General features: G+C 35.2%; 1 protein-coding gene across 4 annotated transcripts in view; it reads right to left on the bottom strand.

Annotated features, from left to right (window-relative positions):
- CDK14 (cyclin dependent kinase 14) overlaps positions 1 to 18,639 on the bottom strand; it is a 599,713-nt gene that overhangs the window by 313,546 nt on the left and 267,528 nt on the right. For all 4 annotated transcript variants that reach the window (XM_045062692.1, XM_045062689.1, XM_045062690.1 and 1 more), the window contains one exon: positions 2,132 to 2,194. In XM_045062692.1, the coding sequence (XP_044918627.1) occupies positions 2,132 to 2,194 (63 nt within the window). The remainder of the gene's footprint in view (positions 1 to 2,131; positions 2,195 to 18,639) is intronic.

Raw genomic sequence — 18,639 nt, 5'->3', positions numbered from 1 at the left:
TATGAATAAAACAAAGCAAAACAAAAATTGCACAACAAAAATGAACTATGTGAAACAACAGACTATAAGTATCATATTGAATCTATTATTTGTCTTAAACACCATGTTTTTCCAAAGTTGCTGCAAGTTCATGCATTTTAAAATTACACAACAAAACTGGCCACCATGAAAATCCTCATTATTAATGCCATAAATCTGCAACTTATTGAAAATATGAAAATAAATAACAGAAAAATGGACAATATATAAGAACAGGCAACATAATTACAAATGATCAAAAAACATGTGAAAAAGATACTCAATATTACTAGCAGTCAAGAAAACACTAATATAAAAGATATTCCATTTCTGCTCATCAGAATGGCAAAAATTAAAAGAATTGGTTATAGTCAATGCTCGTGAAAGTAGAGGAAAATAGTCCTTCTGTAAGCTACAATGTCGTGGGCAAATGTTCCAGTCAAATTCATTAAAACTGAAGTTATGTCTATTTTTTTTTTAAGATGTTGTTTATTTATTTGACAGACAGAGATCACAAGTAGGCAGAGGGAGAGGAGGAAGCAGGCTCCCTGCTGAGTAGAGAGCCCAACATGGGGCTCGATCCCAGGACCCTGGATCATGACCTGAGCCAAAGGCAGAGGCTTTAACCCACTGAGCCACCCAGGCGCCCCTGAAGTTATGTCTCTTAATAAAGAAAATCCATTAGCTGATATAAAAAAGAAGAATGTAGGGGCGCCTGGGTGGCTCAGTGGGTTAAAGCCTCTGCCTTCATCTCAAGTCATGATCCCAGGGTCCTGGGATGGAGCCCCATGTTGGGCTCTCTACTCAGCAGGGAGCCTGCTTCCTCCTCTCTCCCTCTGCCTGCCTCTCTGTCTACTTGTGGTCTCTGTCTGTCAAATAAATAAATAAAAATCTTTAAAAAATAATAATAATAAAAAAGAAGAATGTAAAGATTTTATACTATTATTTACTCTAGAATCACTTAATAACAACATTCTAGATACAACATAAGATCCATGAATAAAAACAGGTGAAAATTACAGTTTATTCACACTACAGACTCATATGCAGTTATTAGGAAAATTAAACTACACAGTCATAAATTTATTTTAAAAGAGATCCATGATATTGTTTTTAAAATGCCATACAATAATACATAGTTTTTCTAGAGCAAAATAAACACACATGAAATACCATATGTGCATATATACCTTTATAAGCACAGGGAAAAGTACAAAAGAAAGAAGGTGCTTCTTGCAGAGAGTGGTGTAGATAGATAATGAAGGGAAGAAATGGCTCCCAAGTTTAGTTTACATACATCCACATAACTCAGCTGATTCTCAGGATCACGAAATGTAGTCACTTGAATTACATATAAAATATATTATTTTTATATATTATATATTATATATAAATATATAAACACACACCTATACTTTATATATTATATTTTATAATATATTATAAAAATATAAAATATATTTTATATTATAAAATGTGAGCACGTCCTTAAACCTTTAGATATAACTGTGGTATCTTCTGACTCACTCACATATGTTAAGAAACAGCTGCCTGTTTGAAGCGTGAAATTTTGAGACAATTTCCAAGATGGTTGCTGGGTCAAATCTTAGAAAAACTTAGTTCTTTTGACACATAGTAATCCAATTTATAGTCAAAAGAAATGTAAGGGAGCAGTAGGAAACTATTTTTATCTGTTTGTACATACAAATGAAAAAATCTGTACTGTGAACTCACCATAACATTGATCTGGATTGTAATATTTTACATTAAAACTTACTGGCACTTTAGTACAAACCAAAGATAGAGCTACCTGAGACTCTTCTCTTAAAAACACTGTCACAATAGCATTCCAGTGGATCTCACTTATTATTAGCAAATGTTTCTCCATGAAACAAAAATAGAATAAGTTCTAAACGACAGTATTCCAGTGAATATACTAATGTTTAAACATGGTTTTCAATCACTAAACAAAGCAATAACCATGGCTCACTTCAATATCACTTCTCTTTACACAGTTGTTTTTTTTTTAAGTTATGGTAGAGAGATTAGACTTGGGACTAGAAAAATACACATGAAGAATGCTAAACTTCAGCTTAAAAAGAATTTTTCCTACCTTCACATTATCTGGATGCAGCCCCCCAGGGTGCTTGTCCATGTACTGACATAAATCAGTGTGCTAGAAGAAAAAAGGGAAAATGTTTTAGCATCCCTCTGGCTATAACATGATGAATCAATATTTTCCTACTTCAAAGTCACCATTGCCTTCTGAACAAAGCAAATATAAGATGAGTGGGTGGATTTTTTTAGTATATGTAGCTGAATGCTTCTCCACTCTCTCATTTTTAACAACAACTGAATCATTATCTTTATCTCTACACTCTGTTTTATATTAAACGTATCTGTGTTTCAGAAGGAATTCACGTCCATGATTTGTTAAGTGCTTAATTTCCTAGTCACTGAAAACATATTAAAAAAATCTTAACTATAAATATATGTATAACTTAAAAAATTAAACCAATGTATACATATACACACACTAAACCAATTAAACTGCAATTATCTTGTATTTTCAAGTGCAAATGTCAGTTATGATTATTAATTTTGTATGAGATGAGAATACTACAAATATATCGTTCTAGAAAAATTTATCATCGGATTTATTTGAATTTCTCATAACTATATCGTTAAAAAATAATTGAATAAGTATCCAGAACTCCTGAATGTATTTGACAAAATACATTTTATAAATTAATAGAAATACTTTCAAAATTATAAGCTAGGATGAATATACCCAATATAAATTTTTTTAGGTTTTTATTTAAATTCCAGCTAGTTAATAAATAGTGTAATATTAGTTTCACATATACAATTTAGTGATTCAACACTTACATACAACACTCTGTGCTCATCACAATATAGAACTTAAAAGGAAGATCTTTAAATAAATCTCAGGCTGTTATTCTTTTAATTATCTCAGGCTCAATTTACCCACAACTGTATTTATTTTCTTCTTAATGCTTATTCTATTTATATTATGAATTATATAGAAATTCAAAAAATATGTAAGTTGCTATTCTAATTTTTCTTCTCTTATTAGAAAATACTATAATATTTATAACAATGAAATGCTTTATCATTCTGGAAAAGCCACTAAACAAGAGTATTTATACCCCAATATCAGGCTTCTGTTACTGAAGAATTTAGAGTTTTATGCTATATTCAAGAATCTTGCTATAGCCATGGTGATGATAGTTCAGACTCCCTTATTGAGTTTTTATTGCATGCCAGGTGATATTGCTGAGGATAGAGACCACAATTTAGCTTCATTCATTCATTTTTCATCATGTACTCCTTAAGCCCTTATTATTTCCAGTTACTACACTAGTCGCTAAGGACACAGAACTAAATGAAACAACTGCAAGTAGAAAAAAATAATAATAACAAAAAACTAGACATACCAACAATTATAGTACACCATGTTGTACATTATTTTACAAACAGTATTGGGTAATAATGTTTGAGGGCATAGCAAGGGGAACTTATTGTGGTGTAGAGATGTTGGGGAAGCCTCTGGAAAAAGTCAGGCATGAGTAGAGAATGAAAGAAGTTAGCCAACTGAAGGGAAAAGGGAAAGAAAATCGGACTGAAGAAATGCTCTTAGAAACGTTCTAAGATAATACTGCCTTTCTCTTATACCACACCCAAGGTGCTGAGCTTCCAAATCAAAGTCAAACTCCATGAGGACAGAAACTATGATTTGGAAATTATTGCCTCCTCAGTCCAGGCAAAATGACAAATACAGAGAAGAACTAAAGAAAGGTGGAAATAGTTTTATATATAGTATAGCTCATTAAAAATGACCCTAAAATATAATTATGAGTTCCATGGAGTTTCTTCTGAGTGACTGCATTTACTAAACTGAAGAATGAATTTTAGTCCCCATATTGCCATATAACTCCATGTTAATTTTTCTGTCCTTCTGAATAGGGCTAACACCTCACTTAAAGAGTTTTGAAGAACAAACAAAATAGTACAAGAGAAAGTACTATTCACCTGTAACATGATAAACAAAAAGGAGATATTAAGATACTGCCCACTATATAATAAAATCCACAGAGGAAGCAACTGTTACCTCATTTGTTCACAGCTTCATACACAACAAATAAAACAATAGAAAGTATATCCAATTTTATCAGTAATTATATACCCATGATTTGGTACAATTCCTAATAAAAAATGTAAAATCTCAGTTTACAAAAGAAAATGCAATTCACACTGTTTCCAAGACACAAATTAAAAATGAAAAACAAAAAATATGAAAATAACAAATAACATTTTATGCTACATGTTTATGTTATTTATATTTTGCTATTCATACTGGTTATATGAACAAAAAACCAAAATCATCATTATCAATGGAAATAGTAGACATAACAGAATTCAAGGAAAATGTATTAAACATCAGTGCACCTAACAACATGGCCTATCAATTATAGCAAAAATTGGTAAAAATACAAGAAGAAACTAATAATTTCACAAATCTTGAGGGATTTAGCTTACTTATTTCAAAAGTCACCAAATGGAACTGGCAAAAAGAAAAAAAAAGGGAAGGTTATAAAGAATAAGAATAATACAATTAAATAGCATGTTTACTTTTGTGCCCATTAAACTCTTACTACACAAACTTTTTATTTTTATTTTTATTTTTATTTTTTTTAAAGATTTTATTTATTTATTTGGCAGAGAGAAATCACAAGTAGACGGAGAGGCAGGCAGAGAGAGAGAGAGAGGGAAGCAGGCTCCCTGCTGAGCAGAGAGCCTGATTCGGGACTCGATCCCAGGACCCTGAGATCATGACCTGAGCCAAAGGCAGCGGCTTAACCCACTGAGCCACCCAGGCGCCCCTACACAAACTTTTTAAACACAAATGGTAAACTCACAAAACTTGACAATGTATTAGACACAGATAAAGCCTTAGCAAGCAGTTAGCAAGCAGAAGTCCTATTACATCCTCTTGCCACAACCAAATAAAATTAAAATAAAAATGTAGTATGTTTCATCCACTCTAAGATACACAATTCTTTTTAACTCTGACACTGGAATAACGGCATGAATTTTCTCTTTCCCGGGGAGTATCTGGAATGTAGTTGTTATTGCCAATGTTTGAGCCAACTTTTTATTTTTATTACTCTGATGGCATGGGTCATCAAAGAACAATGTAAGGACCATCTGAGGAAAAAAGATGAAGAATGAGATGCAATTTTTATCTGGAAACGCATTTATTAAAAATTTCAGATAAGATTCTATAAAAAGTGCCAGAATGAAAATCTGCAAGGCTCCTTCGGTGGGCATAAAGTAAAAATTCTGAATGATAAGAAAACACTAAATCACAGTTTAACTGAGTGTGGTTTTTTTCTCTTCTACTAGTACATCAAGTAATGTTTCTTCTAGTCAATAGGGTCTCAAGTTCAAAGATAACAAGAATAAGATAATGAAGGAAGACAAGCAGTTAAATGGAGAAATGAGAAAAGAAGGAACAAAGGAAATCTATTTTTGTGGAATTTTTTTTTTAAATAAAGAGAAGCAGAGGCGCCTGTGTGGTTCAGTCATTAAGCATCTGACTTCAGCTCAGGTCATGATCCCAGGGTCCTAGGATGGAGCCCCGCATCGGGTTCTCTACTCAGCAGGAACCCTGATTCTCCCTCTCCCACACCCCCTGCTGTGTTTCCTCTGTCACTGTGTCTCTCTGTCAAATAAACAAAATCTTTAAAAAATAAAAAAAAGAAAACCAAAAATGTTTAAAATTATTTAAAAATGATAGTAAGATACAACATAAATTTTAAAGCAATGGAAAATGGCCAGAGCTTTACTGTCAGGGAAATATAGATCTTTAAACATATCTATTAATTTTAATATGAGAATGACAGAAAAAAAGTAAAACAACTAATAAACTAATAAACAACTAATAAACTAGAGAATACAAAAAACAAAATGAAACAAAACACAAAGACCCAAAGAAAATAGATAGGATTGATGCAGTTAATAGCAGAAATTAATTGATTAAAAACTAGAAAACAACACACTTGACCAATTAAAGAGAAACCCACTTCTTTGAAAAGTCCAATAATATAGCCAGTGACAGTGTAGTAGAGTAGTACAGTGACTGATGGTAGCTACACTTGAGGTGAGTACAGCATAACATACAGAAATGCTGAATCACTATGTCGCACACCTGAAACTAAGGTAACAATGTGTGCCTACTACATGCAAATTAAAAAAAAAAAATGTTTAAGCCCAATAAACAAAGAAACCTTGGAAAATCTGGGTTTTTTTTTTTAAGTGAAGTGTTTTGTTAAGATGTAATCAATGTTAAGAGTGAGAATAATGACACAACTAAAAATGTGATGATTTAAAAGTATACAATAAACCTGTAATACTATAAGCTAAACAGTATTATACATATCTTTAAGCTAATAATACATTTGATACCTAGATAAAAACTTACATCTCTTAAAGAAACCTAAGTTATTAAATCTGATTCTACAAGAGATAGAAATTGAAGAGCTATACCTAAAAAAAAGTACTAAGTTCAGATGGGTTTAATGGAAAATCTTTCAAACCTTCAAACAGCAGATATAAATTACCCCAGAGGAAAAAAAAAAAAAAAAAAAAAAAAAGTTTCCCACTGCTTCTTTAAGGTTGACATGTCAAAGCAGCCAAAAACAGTGGAGAGGTGATGAGAACGAAACCAACCTCTTTATGACCAAAGATGTACATAAATTCTAGTGACAGTAGGTACCAGAAGTCAAAATGGTATTAAAAGGCTAACACATCAGTACCAAACAAGGTTAAAGCTAGGAATGAAGAAATAAATCAACATAAGTGCACCTACCAATGTGAGCTTCTAAAATTAACAAAGAAGTGGAATGGTGTAGGGGACAAAATTTTCAGAGTATTATATATTTGACTTATTTAGATTTATTAAATGCTAATTTTACATAAATAAGATATATTATCTTTTATATATATATATATCTGCTCTTATAAAGCTTACATTCTGTAAATTATACATATTTGTGAATAATTTTTTGCCAAAAAAGTATTCAAGCTTTTTGTTTAGAATTTAAAAAAATTCTACATGAGTGCAATCATACGGCATTTGTCTTTCTCTGACTGATTTAGTTTGCTTAGCATAATACTCTCTAGCTCCATACATATCGTTGCAAATGGCAGATTTCACTCTTTTTATGGCCAATATTCCATTGTGTGTGTGTGTCTGTGTATCTGTTTGTATACCACAACTTCTTTAACCATTCATCAGTTGATGCAAATTTAAGAAACAAAACAGATGAACATGGGTGGGGTAAAAAGAGAGAGAAAGACAAACCATACAACACTTGTAACTACAGGGAACAAGCTGAGGGCTGTTGGAGTGGAGGTGGGCAGGGTGCAGGTTAAAGAGGTGATGAGGAATAATGAGGGCACCTGTTGTGATGAGCACTGGGTGTTTATGTTATTTAGTGTTGAATAGCTAAATCCTACACCTGAAAACTAATATAACACAATATGTTAATCGAAATTTAAATAAAAACTTGAAAAAATAAATAAATAAGATAAAAAAAAATCTATCAGAAGGAAACACATCAGGAGTCGGGGGCGGGGGGAGTATTCCTGATTCTCAAGGTACACATCATGTCCTTCTAAGTATATGACCAATGACATTAGCATTATGAATTGCAGGAAGGAGGTTTCTCCAAAATGAGATCTTGGGAAATTAAATAAAGATTTTTCCAAACTTTCTAAATTTTAAAATTCATGTTTCCTTAGATATATGGCATCAAAATGTGTGTATGTGTGCACATATATCACATGTATGTACACATGGCTGTCTAGCTGTGTAACCTTGGGCAGGTTACACAACTTCTGCATATCAAGACCTTCATGAGTATAATGAGAATATTCCTAGTACACATACCTCAACTGATACTATGAAAATTAATGAGTAAGTATCATAATGGTTTCAGAACACTACCTAGCACATGGTAGATGCTACAGAAGACGATGATGAAAATGATGATTTTCTGTGGTGTGTTTCGAGTTGTGGGAATAAATATTTGGGAGGATTACAATTGAAAATGGAACGATAATCACAGTCAGAAAACTGGAACTCATAAGGGTAGCATTTCATCCTCATATAGTGTTCCTATCTGCATAACCATACATTCTCATTCACACTCCACTGCACATTCCGTACACAACCAGTGAGACTACATTTAGGAGATACACAGTCAACTTCAGAGTGCTCTGGGCGATTAGGGGCAAGAATCTGGAGAATGTCATAGAAAAAGAGATAAGAGATAGGGGCGCCTGGGTGGCTCAGTGGGTTAAAGCCTCTGCCTTCGGCTCAGGTCATGATCCCAGGGTCCTGGGATCGAGCCCCGCATTGGGTTCTCTGCTCCACAGGGAGCCTGCTTCCTCCTCTCTCTTTGCCTGCCTCTCTGCCTACTTGTGATCTCTGTCTGTCAAATAAATAAATAAAATCTTTAAAAAAAAAAAAAGAGAGAGAGAGAGAGAGAGAGAGATAAGAGATAGTACAGGGTCCCTCTCTGTACCCTGGCAAACTTCTGTTCTACCTGCTTTAAAAATGGTTTCTTTTTCCTCTCTCTCTCTCTCTTTTTAATACACCGTACCACGCCTGAATCTAAATTAGATGTGCCTAAACTGAAATTTTCATTACCTCTTTTCTTGCCTTTTTAAAAAAATATATTTTATTTATTTATCTGATAGAAAGAGAGAACAAGCAGGAGGAACAGCAGAGGGAGAGGGAGAAGTAGGCTCCCCCATAAGCAGGGAGCCTGATGTGGGGCTCAATCCCAGAATCCTGGGATCATGACCTGAGTCAAAGGCAGACATTTAAGTGACCGAGCCACCCAGATGCCCTGCATCTTATCTTATCTCTCTCCTCAGTTCAACTCATTGGATTATATGACCTTTATGATTTGCACTGGTCTGGAAATAAAGTACTAAAGTTAATATTTCTTTCTCATTCTACTTTTTAAAGTCATCCTGGGTTTAAACAGAAGGCCCCTATGGCATATGACCAACAGATCAGTATCCCCTGATGAGACATAGATCATCTCAGATCCATCTGGCTTGATCTATGGCTATTTCTTATTCTGATACTAAAAGGAGCAGGTCAAATAAATAAATAAATAAATAAAAGGAGCAGGTCACTAGCCTAGACGCCTGGTGGTTGCAGATCAAACACAATTTCTCCTCATCTCTATCTTGGCTGACATCTCCTCTTTCCTTCACTACATTACGCTTCCCCTCGTGTTCCTATACCTCCCTCTGTTCGCTCCATCATTGCTGCTGTTCCTCAGGGTAATGCCTTTAGAAGCACTTGTGTCTGACAGGTTTATACCTGAAAGCCTGAGAACACCTCATCAATCTCCCATGTAGTGGATGGTTTTAAATGAAGCTATCAAGTACGGCTAGACTTACAGACCAAGCAGGAGACAGACTAAATGCAGAAAGGGTCTCCAAATGCTCAATCCCCACACTAGCATATGTATCTTTCAAAATGAGCTTCCTCCTTCCTCACTGTCCATTACCCATCAGGCAGCATTTATTTGGTTATTAACATAGGCACTTCTAGGGGAAGGAATCTGAGGAACATACCCGAACTCCTAATACCTTGAACGTAAATGCTCTCCGTAAAGGAGTTTGCCACATTTATAATTGGGGTTTCCTCATACTGATTTGATTACTTTGTGCTCGGATTACTTCAGAAAGCAGGAGAGAAATCTCCCTTTTATTAAAAACAAACAAACAAACAAACAAACAGGCAGGATATAGAAAGACCAAAGAAAATCGGAAAGACTTCTTATTTGTAAGCACTTTCACACAGTAGAGTCTGTTAATTTCAATCGTATGCAGACTTGAGAGCTGTGTGATGAACAGCCATGAAACTTAAAAGGGAATTCATGAAAGAAAACTACAAAGACAAATTATGGATATAATGGCCATTTTGAAACAGGCCTGAGTGGAGAACAGACCTTTAAAAGAAGACCAGGAAAGAGCAGTCAGCCAGAGAAAAAGACCAGAAACAAGCTAGAGTATGACACTCAGCTCTTCAGAGTTTCCACTCTCCACCCCTTACTCGTTTCAAACTGACTTTGGGTCAAGAGAGAACAGCAATATCCTTCCACTGAAAGCCCCTGGTGAAAAGGCTCTCTGGAGACCACAAATTCAGACAGCTTCTCAGTCATGAAATTTTACCCGGATTCCAGGACAGAGAGAAGTCTAAGTTCGTGGTTAAGTAGGCTTCGCCATTTGGTACGTGTCTATGTTTCTTTTTTTAATCAACATATTTTCCATGAAGTGAGGCTTTCCAATTGCTGGACTTTCAAATGATCAAACCTCCTACTCAAGAGACATCAAGTTCTGAGAAATTACGCATTTGCATTACCACTGGCCTGTAGACTGAGCTTTCCTCATCAAGCAGGGATCCAAATAAAGCCCCTTCCCAAACACATGGGTTTGTTTCCATTGTCCTGTGCTGTTAAGAATGGTGCCCGCTATATTTTGTAGCTAATTCTGATGTTCTTCAGAAGCACTGCCAAAATATGACATTGAAAATAGCATAGCCCTATTTTTAGCACATAGGCTAAAAATAAGAAAGTCTTTCCATGGGGGACAACCAACAGAAATCCTCATTCTGAAGCTGTGTTAAGCTCAGCCTCCACAGCCTTTGCTTCTGTTTCATTTACTTTTCCATTCTGACAGTGAGAGGAGAGTCAGAATATTCAAGGCCGGTATAATCTTTTGTATCATTAAAAAGACACTACTTCACAAGAGCAAGAATACGAGAAGGGTCCACAAGATAAAAAGACTAATTCTGAATTTCTTTATTCTTAAGAAATAGGCTTACTTTATGTTTAAACACCAAGGGTCAGGTATAATTTCATTTTTAAATTCATGAAAACTTGATTTTACAAAACAAAAAAAATTAAGTGGGGACACGATTAAAAAACAAAAGATGGGATAGGTTAACAACTAGTTGATAAACATGTGCAAATTGAAAGCATAAAAATATAGAGCCCTCCCCTTCTCTGACTGTTGATTATTTATGAAGATCCCTAGCCCTCATCCCAGTTTGATTCTAGACACTCCTCTCTCTCCCAGGCAATTATAAAGAACCTTTAAATAGTACTCTAACCGGCAAGAGATCACATTAAAAAGACTGCAAATTTCGAAGAACAAGAGCAATTATTTCCACTCTTTGGTGGTAGTGTGGGCGGTCCCCAGACTAATGGCCACAACGGTAACTGTCAGTGTGACCAAAGAAACAATTGTGGGAGATGTTTACTTGTGAGGCTGACTCCGTTACTAGCTAATGTCACCTTCATCACCATCATCCCGTGTCTGGAACACACCATAGGCATTCCAACGAAAACCATGCTTAAAGGGTAGCTGTGAAATTTGGTAGAGTTCACGATCATTTTAGTTTTTAATCTATTTCACCTGAAGCTCATTAAAGTCATGTAATACATTGGGGAAAAGTTGCTGCTAGAGGCAATTGAGGAAAACTTATAGAAGTTGAGCCCTCCTTTCTTCTACAGCAATCAATGCCATTCTCCTCTAGCTATAATCTCTGTTTTAATCAGCCTACATTGCTGTAAGAATTAATACATCAAATTACCGAGCAGTTAGTTTCAAACTGCTCTGATATGAAGTCCAAAGGTTTAAATTGACTTTGAAATTGCATTTTCCCATTAAACTTTATAGTACTAATCTATTTCATTCCCAAACATAATTAATGAAATTTTAATGTTGTTAGTTACAATGTGGGAGCATCATTCATTAGTGAAAAAAAATATATAAAGATGCATTATCAACTTTACCTTTAAAACAAAATCACAGCCATTTAAGATGCTTTATTGAGGAAGTGTGTACCTACTATATACCAAAGGGGCCTGTTTTTAAAACCGTGGTTAAAAAATAAAACTGTCAGTATTCTATCAAATGTTACTTATTTAGCCTTTATGCTAATACACTGAAATCCCTTATCTTTAATGGCAAAGACAAGACATTTATGAACAAGTACAAAAGTGCTATCTCTTCGCCCTGAAGTAGAAATTCTAATTATTACTGGGTTACTTTGCCTCAAGTTGCATCATGGGACATGGTAGGACAATAGCGATAATATGGTCTTTCAATCTATTCCATCATCACATGAAGATAAATTCTCAGGTGGAATACTCTCACATATTCAACTGTTCCTGCACAGAATTATGTTACAGATTACAAAGCCTGTTTCTGGGTTATTTTATTTCTACCTGGTTTTAAGCCACTTAGGAAATATTTGAAATTCTGCCCAGTAAACCACACATACTCCCTGGGGAGGACAGGGATGGCTAACACACATGCTGCTTTATACGACACAAAAATCCTCCCATAGCTATCACAGCACTGCAGCTCATTCCTAATTAAGTCAGGCATTTTTAAAATCATATAATGTGTTCTCCTTCTCCTTTCTGGTCATAATAAACCTATATGTGACTTTGTTATCCCATAATTCTGCCTAATTGGTTTCAGCTGTCATTTCTGAATCCAAAACTCATGGGCAGCCTGGGGCTGGTGAATGGAACAGGAAGCATTTCCAACCACATTCCCATCATGTAAAACCAGCAACCTGAAAGACCTTTTCCTTTAAACAAAAAACTTACTCTTTGGCTTCTGGCAATGACAGTATGGGTAGACAGACTATACAGCTTTACCCAGGCAGCAAGACTGTTGCGAGCCATTCTCCTCTGATAAAAAGAATGCAGACATTCATGCTCTAACAGTTTGTGTCTGAAGTAGTTTCAATAATTTACAGGCTTACCCATAAACAGAATACATAGCTCTATCCATACCTCCATATCTACAATTTATTTAGTTTATAAAACTTCCAAGAGGTATCCATTATTTTCCTTTTTAAAATTCAGAGCATAAATTTGGGAAGTTTCAAGAAACTTGGGGGGAATCTTACAGAAGAAGAACATTATGGTTGGTTCTATAGAGACATATGTTATTCCTGCATCGGAAGAACGTGTAAAACGTTTTCTCTCGAAACAGCGAAGGAAAGAGCTCCCCACTATGATTTATATGTCCTCGGGGAAACCATTCACAAGCCTAAACCATATAATAAATTTTAATGGAGTCAAATAGCCACTTTAAAAAGATGTTCATATTATTTTGAAGCCAGTTTGATTTTTAAAAGGAAAAATAAAAAGCCAATGGGTATAAAGATTGGAATGCTCTGATCATCCAACATCCTCAAAAATTTGGAGAAAGAAAAAAAGGTTAACAAAGTGGGCCACATAAATGTCTTTGGAGTCAAAGCAGGAGATAAAGGAGAAAAGAAAATGACTGAGGAAGTTTTCAGGAATATCTTAACTCTGAAAACACCTTCCGGAGCCACCCTGGTAGAAAGGGAGATCCTGAAATTACAAGAGAAGAGCAACATGAGGGGAAAAAGAAACAGAACTAAAATGAAGAGAGGAGAGAAAGAGGGCAATAAAGAAGGAAAGGAAGGTAGAAGCATCAAAGGGGCCAGTCTGCGATCACTTTAGCCAGCTGCAATGCAAAACAGAGGAGATTTCTTTTTATAATACTTGTCCTAAGGGGTCAGAGTAACACCCACCTAGCGAATGATCATGTGTAGCTCAGGAAACTTTTTAAATTATACTGTAATGAGCTTCAGGTCCATGTTTTTCCAATTTTGAAAACAGTAACTCTGGAAACACATATTCCAATGAAAAGAGTAAACAAATAAACTTTGTTAAATTGTCACCTTTGTTGGCATAACAAATGAAAATCAAAATATACTTTCACAATGTTAGAATGGGTCAAGTATTGTAAAATGTATAAAAATGAATAAAAACTATTCCTACTTGGGAGATCAGTGACGGCTTTGAGGAAAGTGTCAAATGTGAACAATACCCTTCTTCCTCTTACTTAAAATGACACATTTATAACCTTGTTCCTATCACTTGATCCAGTAGTAAAAATATTAGGAGATTTTCTCCCCCAAGGAAATAAGTAGGATATATCGGAAGTCATGCTATTAAGATTTTATAATACAAAACAGTTTGGAGCTTTTAATTGTGGCTATAAATATCTGAGTATTTATGGGGCAAGGGTTGTGGGCTGTAGAAAAGAGGGACACATAAAAGGGACACATAAAAAAACTCTTGAATTAGGGAAATGATCTTAAAAATAAATTTATATTACATAAGTAAAGCTCATTTAAGTTTTCCTGGCTGGTGGAAATACATAAAGTATAAAAAGACAAAGCTTTCAGAAAAAGTCCTGGCCAAATGGCAATGCCTGATGAAAAAGGTAATTTACATTGCTACTCTTGAGGCACAGCTGAAGCAGCGGCATATCTGTATCCTTATGTAATTAGTAAGCATAACTGTAATTATTTCAGTATAGTGCAGAAAGGGGCAAAGTAATTTAGATTTCTCATTCAGTCAAGACAAGGGTCACACCAGCATTATTTTTTTAAATACAAGCTTTTACCTGCAGAGTACAGTGCTCTGAGATATAAGAAACGGAAGTACTAGCAGTAAAATATATTGTTAAAAATCCAGAAAACTGTAAAAGTTTCGTTTCAAGTAGCTCTTTTAACAGCAAAGAATAAGAAGACCTAAGATCACTGGGGTAGGTGGGTGTGGAATACCAAATTCATGAATTCTTGTACTCTGAGCATTGCCAAAAGTTAAAATAGAGTAGAAATTCTAAAGTATTGCTTTTTTAGGATCTACAGCAAAAAGTCAAATTGCTGATTTACCCATCATAAAAAATTTTGTCAAAGATCTAATTTTTTTTCATCTTTCTTGTTACTGGCTTTGCTCAATATATGAACAAAGAAAATGTGCTAATTTCTTACTATGCATGGTACAAAATTAAAGATACCCTAAAAAAGAACTGTTATGTTTTTTTCTCAACCACTAGACACTTGCAAACTTGCCAAGATAATAACTTTCCCAGGAGCTTGACATATTTGGCAGATAGAATTGATGTTTTGAATATGAATCTAGAAAACTTCAAGGAATGAAGACCAACATTATTGCTCCTCATGATATGTCTTAAGCTTTTATGCCAAAATCTAGCTATGTATTCAGTGAATCAGAGCTAAAAATATCTTTTCATTCTCTTGACTTAGTGCAGTTTGCCATAAAAGGGTTACTGGAAAAAAATTTCAAGAGAAAGAATAAAATCTCACCAAGTCTGTCCAGGATGAATTCAGGTAGGGCTTTCCTGGTGTTGTGGTTGAAAATACCATTTGAAAGGCAGTTTTAGCAAAATGTAAAAGAAGATAATGGTGCTCGAATTTGAAAGAGTTACCAAAAAAATTTAGAAAATTGTACTGGAAAATTTTTGCACAAAATACCTGAATATTTACTTCCAAATAAATCAGTAAGCCTGGCATGTAATTATCAAACTCAATATATGAAGTTAGTTTTAATACTTTCTATAAAAAAAAAAAAATAGCAGAAACAACAGGTGACATGGAAGGTGACCTCATCTGTCCTTGATCCTTGACACTATTTATGATATAAAAGGATGTGGTAAGCAAGCTGATTTAATGTCCTCACTACTAAAACATGCAGTTTTTAAATGTCAAAAAGCCAGAACCAAGTGTTCAATAAAATCTCTTAAAATCATCACTTGTTTTATTAAGATTTCTAAATTTATCCAAGGTTTAAAATGGTATCAAAGAAAAGCATGAGATTTTTATATTAAAACAAAGGGCACATGAATTTTAAAATGTGGATAAACACTGCTACATAGCTACAATTAGTGATTCCAAAACAATGGGGGCACTACCTTCTGTGAGTTTTTGAAAATCATTAAAAAAAGGGCATGTGGGGTTGAGTGGGTTGAGTGGGTTGAGTCTCTGCCTTAGGCTCAGGTCATGATCTCAGGGTCCTCGGGATCCAGCCCCTGCAACAGGCTTTCTGCTCAGCAGGGAGTCTGCTTCCCCACCCCTCTCTGCCTGCCTTTCTGCCTACTTGTGATCTCTCTCTCTGTGTCAAATAAATAAATAAATAAAATTTTGGAAAAAAAAAAAGAAAATGTTAAGAAATAGCATATGTAGCATATGAGTATAGTATACATATAAATAAACATACATACATAAACACACACAACATGCATCTGAGTATGAAAAAAGTAGTATGGTAGTATATGGTAGTATCTGCTTTCACTGCGGTGGGTGGATACTAAGTAACTTACGTATCAGGACAGGCCAGGTTATATAAGCTGTGATAACAAATAACTTTTTCTCACAATTTATTGGCCAAAGACATTCATATCATCAGACTAAGTTCAAAATGGAAAGGAGGTAAGATCTTCCTGCAGTCCTGGGATCTGAATATTAAGAATAACAATAGTCTGCATTAGGTAAATAATAGTCCCATTTTCCCACTGATAATATAGTAAGACTATTAAATACATACATGTATATGTATTTGCATTGACTTTTTAAAAATCTTAATTCCAGTAGAGTTAACATACAGTGTTACATTAGTTTCAGGTATAAAATATAGTGAATTCAACATTCCTATACACCATCCAGTGCTCATCACTGCACTCCTGTCAAGGATTTAGTAACTTCAGGGCATGCTACAATTTCATGAACTTACTCAGTTATTGCTCGTCTAAAGTTAATTTTTCTAGAAGTTCCTGCTGTACTGTTTTTTTGTTTTGTTTTTTTGCCCCCTTTGAACTGTGAACATCTAATGGTTTTCTGGTATATACCAGAGTATACTTGGATACTTAAGTCAGAACCCCATATTCTAATTGTAATTCCCTAAAAGAGAACAAATCCCTGTTAAATTACAGGGTTAAATTATGTGTTTAAATTAATCTTTATGTTGGTTTTTCCAGATGGAGTTTGGGGGTATGATATGCTTATTATGTAAAAGAAGAAAAAAGTGTTTATTAGGTAGGTGGAAGGAAGGATAAGGAAGCAGCATTAGACAAATGAGAGGAAGTGAAGTGCCTTCAGGCCAATCGAGCCTTGAGTAACCTGGCAACACAGCCACCCTGCCCTGGGCAGAAACAACCAGGTCTTTATATCCAAATCACATAGTCACCAGATCCAGGATGCTTGGAAGAAGGCATGACCTCATACCAGATGGGTCTCTGCAGATTCTGGAGCTGCTGACAGGGGGAAGCATTCCGGTGACTATTTCCTATAGCAAGGAAGCAAGTCCTCCTTTTGAAGGAGGCTACAGACCCCATGTCTCTGAGTCTGTCACACTCTGTGTCTTAAAGAAAACCTTAAAAAAACTACTACATTTGTGTCACACCCACCCCACGCCCCGCCCCACACGTCTGATGCACCTTCTCTATGGAAATAATCGTATCAATTTGGCAAAGATTTCTAGGACTCCCACTGTAATTTTACTATGAGATAAACCAAAAGAGAATCCAGCCCCTGCCCTCAGAGAGACTAGATGCACATTCATCTTACCAGATGTCATGAAGACAAACAAGAATGATTATGTTGCCCTTTTCCACCCTTTACAAGATGTAACCCAGTTCATGGTATTTTTACTCAGGGAAAATCTGATTACCAAAAAAACACAATCCTTAGTTTTTTCTTTTCTTCTAATAAATAATCTGTTACTAATCCTCTCTCGCCATGCCTCTTTTCCCCCAGCATTGCTGACTTTCTATCTTATTTTTAGAATTAGATACCTTCCCTTACCATTATTTCCTAAATTCTACTAGAGACTACTCAACATTTTATTGTTCCTTGATGCTTTTAACTTCTTCATCCAAGTAAAAAGGGTAGAGAAATAGAAGGAGGAAAAAAGAGAACTAATTCAATCTTCCAAATGTCCCTGTGAAGGCTCAAGTGGAAGCTAATAGCTGAGATCCAAAGCTTTAAAACACAGATCACATCATCAAGAGAAAAGGAAAAACCTAGAAGATGGAAAATTCTTACTTAGCAAATAGCTGCCACGAAAAATTAATTTCTCAGTTTCTGAATGAGCATCTTTTGGGGATTTCTAACTGGACTCGTACCTGCCAGTGAGAAAAAAAAGCAAATTACTCCCTTGAAGCTAGATGTTAACGAGAACCACTAAAATATTCATTTTCTAAAAAGGAGGTCTCTAACTACACACAGCAATCAAAAACATAAAGAACCTGGCTAAATAAGCAATTGATATACTTTTTTTATTTTAAGATTTTATTTATTTGACAGAGAGAGAGATCACAAGTAGGCAGAGAGGCAGGCAGAGAGGGAGGGAGAAACAGACTCCCCACTGAGCAGAGAGACCAATGCGGGGCTTGATCCCAGGAACCCAAGATCATGATCTCAGCAGAGGCTTAACCCACTGAGCCACCCAGGTGCCCTGCAATTATTATACTCTTAATACTTTTTTAAGGTTGGGGAGGGGCAGAAAGGGAGGGAAACAGAGAATCTCAAGCAGGCTCCACACGCAGAGTAGAGCCCGACGCAGGGCTGGATTTCAGAACCCTGAGATCATGACCTGAGCCAAAACCAAGAGTCAGACGCTTAACTGACTGAAACACCCAGGAGCTGCATATGTT

Source organism: Mustela putorius, unplaced genomic scaffold (genome assembly GCF_011764305.1).
Source record: "Mustela putorius furo isolate JIRA1106 unplaced genomic scaffold, ASM1176430v1.1 tig00003845_pilon_pilon_pilon, whole genome shotgun sequence".
NCBI lineage: Eukaryota > Metazoa > Chordata > Mammalia > Carnivora > Mustelidae > Mustela > Mustela putorius.
The sequence above is the reverse complement of the archived record's forward strand: the minus strand, read 5'-3'. Positions and strand labels throughout refer to the sequence as shown.